Consider the following 3,176-nt stretch of genomic DNA (forward strand, 5'->3'; position numbering starts at 1 on the left):
GGCGGCGGGGCTGGGCCGCGGGGCTCCGGGGCTCTGCTGGAAGGTGGGGCCGGGAGGAGCGCAATGAGGGGAGCTGCGGGGCACGGCGGCGGGGAATGGCTGTAGGGTAGCGGGATGAGCGGTGCAGGGGTGAGGGTAGAGCGCGGAGGAGCCGCGGCGTGCGCCAGGCGTGAGGGGAGATCAGTGAAGGCGCTGGCGGTGCTGCGCTCACTCCGCGCTCTCCTCTCCGCTCTCCTCAGGCTGCGCAGTCCCTGCTCCGTCCCGGGGCGTCCTGTGTGGTGGTGCCGGTGAGGAGCAGGAGGAAGGGCCCGTGGGTGCCCCAGTGGGCCCGGGAGCTGAGCCCTGAGGAGCGGCAGAGGCGGCTCAAGGCCGCGGCTCCCATCTTCCCGGACGAGCGCATCGAGAGAACTTTCTACTTGGCGTGCACGGGTACGGCCAAACAGTGCCCTCAGCCCGGCCCGGGGGATGGCGTGAGACACAGAATCAGCTGAAATCAGGCTGAATTCCTTCCCCTTGCCTGTTCTGGCCAAGGGGAGAGGCGTCCCTGATCTCCAGAGTTGTTGGTGCCTCCTGCAATCGCAGAGGGGTTGGTGTGGGGAAAGCCTCCAGTGCCAGCCCTGGGACTGTCCCAAGCTGATCCCAGCACTGCCAGGGATCCACAGCTGCTCTGGACACCCTGTGCCACGGTCTGACCACGCTCACAGCGAGGAATTTCTTCCCAAAATCCCTTCCCGAGTGCGTTTCTGGGTCTGTAAAGGGAGCAGTGCTGGCAGGATCTGGGAAGTGGCATCATGGAATGGTTTGGGTGGGAAGGGACCTCACAGCCCGTCCAGTTCCAGGTGCAGGGACACATCAGGGACACCTCCTGTCCCAGGCTGCTCCAACCTGCCCTGGGACACTTCCAGGGATGGGGCAGCCACAGATTCCCTGGGAAATCCATTCCAGCCCCTCCCTGCTCTCACAGGAGGGATTTCTTCCCGATATCCCATCCAAACTTCAGTTTGGAGCCATTCCTTGTCCCTCTCCATCATCCCTGTCGGTTCCTGGAAGGTCACAGTTAGGTCTGTGCCTTCTCCAGACTGAACAATCCCAATTTTCCCACCTTTCCTCATGGGAAAATCCATCCCTCCATCCTCCCTCACCAAACCCAACCTGCTGCCATCCCAGCACAGAATCCCAGCCTTTTTTGGGTTGGAAAGATCCCAAATCCCATCCCATGGGCAGGGACACCTCCCGCTGTCCCAGGCTGCTCCAGCCTGGCCTGGGACACTTCCAGAGATGGACCAGCCACAGATTCCCTGGGAAATCCATTCCAGCCCCTCCCCACCCTCTCAAGGAGGAATTCCTCCCCAAAATCCTCTCTGAACTTCATTTGGAAGCGTTTTCCCCCTGTTCCTTGGGCTGTGAGGGACGAGCAGGGAGCAGCACCTCCCTTTCCCTCAACATTCCCTGGGTTCTGAGCTGCTTTTCCCAATCCCAGCTGAAATCATGGATCCCTACGTCCCTCCTGAGGGCGATGCCCGCCTCACCTCGCTGTCCAAGGACGGGGTCAAGCAGCAGATGCAGAAGCTGAGGCAGACAGCGGCCTCCCAGCTGGCGTATGTACCCCTCATTAGTTAATTAGCTTCGTTAACCTGCTGCAGCCGCTCTCTCTCCTGCCCTCGGGGAGATTCTTCCCCTCAAATCCCCCCCCCAGGTCACCTCCAGGCCACTCAGGACCCCTCAAAACTCTCCCCAAATCCTTCCAGGACCTCCCAGATCCCCTTAAAACTCCCCCAGGATCCTCCAGATTCCCTCAAAACTCTCCCAGGTCACCTCCAGACCGCCTAGGACCCTCCAGATCCCCTCAAAACTACGCCCAAATCCCTCCAGGACCCCCCAGATCCTCTCAAAGGTCCCCCAGGACCCCCCAAATTGCCTCAAAACTACCCCCAAATCCCTCCAGGACTTCCCAGATCACTTAAAACTCCCCCAGGACCCTCCAGATCCCCTCAAAACTCCCCCCAAATCCCTCCAGGACCTCCCAGATCCCTTAAAACTCCCCCAAGACTCTCCAGATCCCCTCAAAATTTCCGCAGGACCCCCCAGAACCTTTAAAAATTACCCCAAATCCTTCCAGGACTGCTCAGATCCCCTCAAAACTCCTCCAAGACGCCCCAAATCTCCTCAAAACTTCCCTAGGGCCTCCAAGGTCACCTCCAGACCACTCAGGACCCTCCAAATCCCCTCAAAACTCCCCCAAACATCCCCAGGACCCCCTGTGATCCCCCTCATGTTCCCTCCAGGCCACCCAGGACCCTCCAAATCCACTCAAAACTCCCCCAGGAGCCCCAAATCCCCTCAAAACTCCCCCAAACATCCCCAGGACCCCCTGTGATCCCCCCCATGTTCTCTCCAGGCCATTCAGGACCCTCCAAGCCCACTCAAAGCTCCCCAGGAGCCCCAAATCCCTTCAAAACTCCCCCAAATCCCCCCCAGCACCCCTCAGGTCACATGGGACCCCCCAAAAATCCCCATTAAACTCCCCCAAATCCCCTCCAGGACCCCCCAAATCCCCTGAAGTGCCCCCAGGACCCCCCAAACCCCATCTGTGAGGGGGTCTGAGGGATCTCTGGGTGGTTTGAAGGATTCCTCTCTGCTTCTCTTCCCTTCCCCAGGAATTCCCACTGGGAGTGGCCACACTGCACGCTCCTAATTTTTTCAGATTCTTTGGATTTGTCTCTTTTATGCCCACCTGGGGGTTTTGTCTTAGCAGGGGGATCTCCAATCCTCAGCTGGTTAAAAGCTGGGATCGAATCCCGTAGGATCCAAACATCCAGGACAGCTCCAACTTATTCTTTCCTCGATATTTTATTTCTTTTCTTCCCCCCTTTTCCCCCAGCCTGCGGAAAATCAAGGATCACGACCCGGATTTCAGCACCAGAACCTTCCCTGAGAAAGCCCAGGAGATTTTTATCGAGGCCCACAACTCCCTGGCAAAGTGAGGGCCCTCCCAGGATCCGTGTGGAGCTGCTCAGCTTTCCATGGAATCACAAAATTATGGGATGGTTTGGGGTTGGGAGGGACCTTAGAGCCCATCCAGCGGGATTAGAAGGGCAGAGAGGGAATCTCTGGATTCCTGGAAGTGTCTTAAGGCTGGATGGGGCTTGGGAAAGTGGGAATTAGTGGGGGAAAAG

General features: G+C 58.6%; 1 protein-coding gene across 1 annotated transcript in view; it reads left to right on the top strand.

The window, feature by feature from the left end:
* Window position 1: 1 nt before the first annotated feature.
* MRPL45 (mitochondrial ribosomal protein L45) overlaps window positions 2-3,176 on the top strand; it is a gene marked incomplete at its 5' end in the record, with an annotated part of 7,811 nt that continues 4,636 nt past the window's right edge. Inside the window, 4 exons of the mRNA XM_033520007.1 lie at window positions 2-43; window positions 240-429; window positions 1,481-1,598; window positions 2,882-2,980. Of these exons, the coding sequence (XP_033375898.1) occupies window positions 2-43; window positions 240-429; window positions 1,481-1,598; window positions 2,882-2,980 (449 nt within the window). The remainder of the gene's footprint in view (window positions 44-239; window positions 430-1,480; window positions 1,599-2,881; window positions 2,981-3,176) is intronic.

Source organism: Parus major, chromosome 27 (genome assembly GCF_001522545.3).
Source record: "Parus major isolate Abel chromosome 27, Parus_major1.1, whole genome shotgun sequence".
In the NCBI taxonomy this organism is placed as follows: Eukaryota; Metazoa; Chordata; class Aves; order Passeriformes; family Paridae; genus Parus; species Parus major.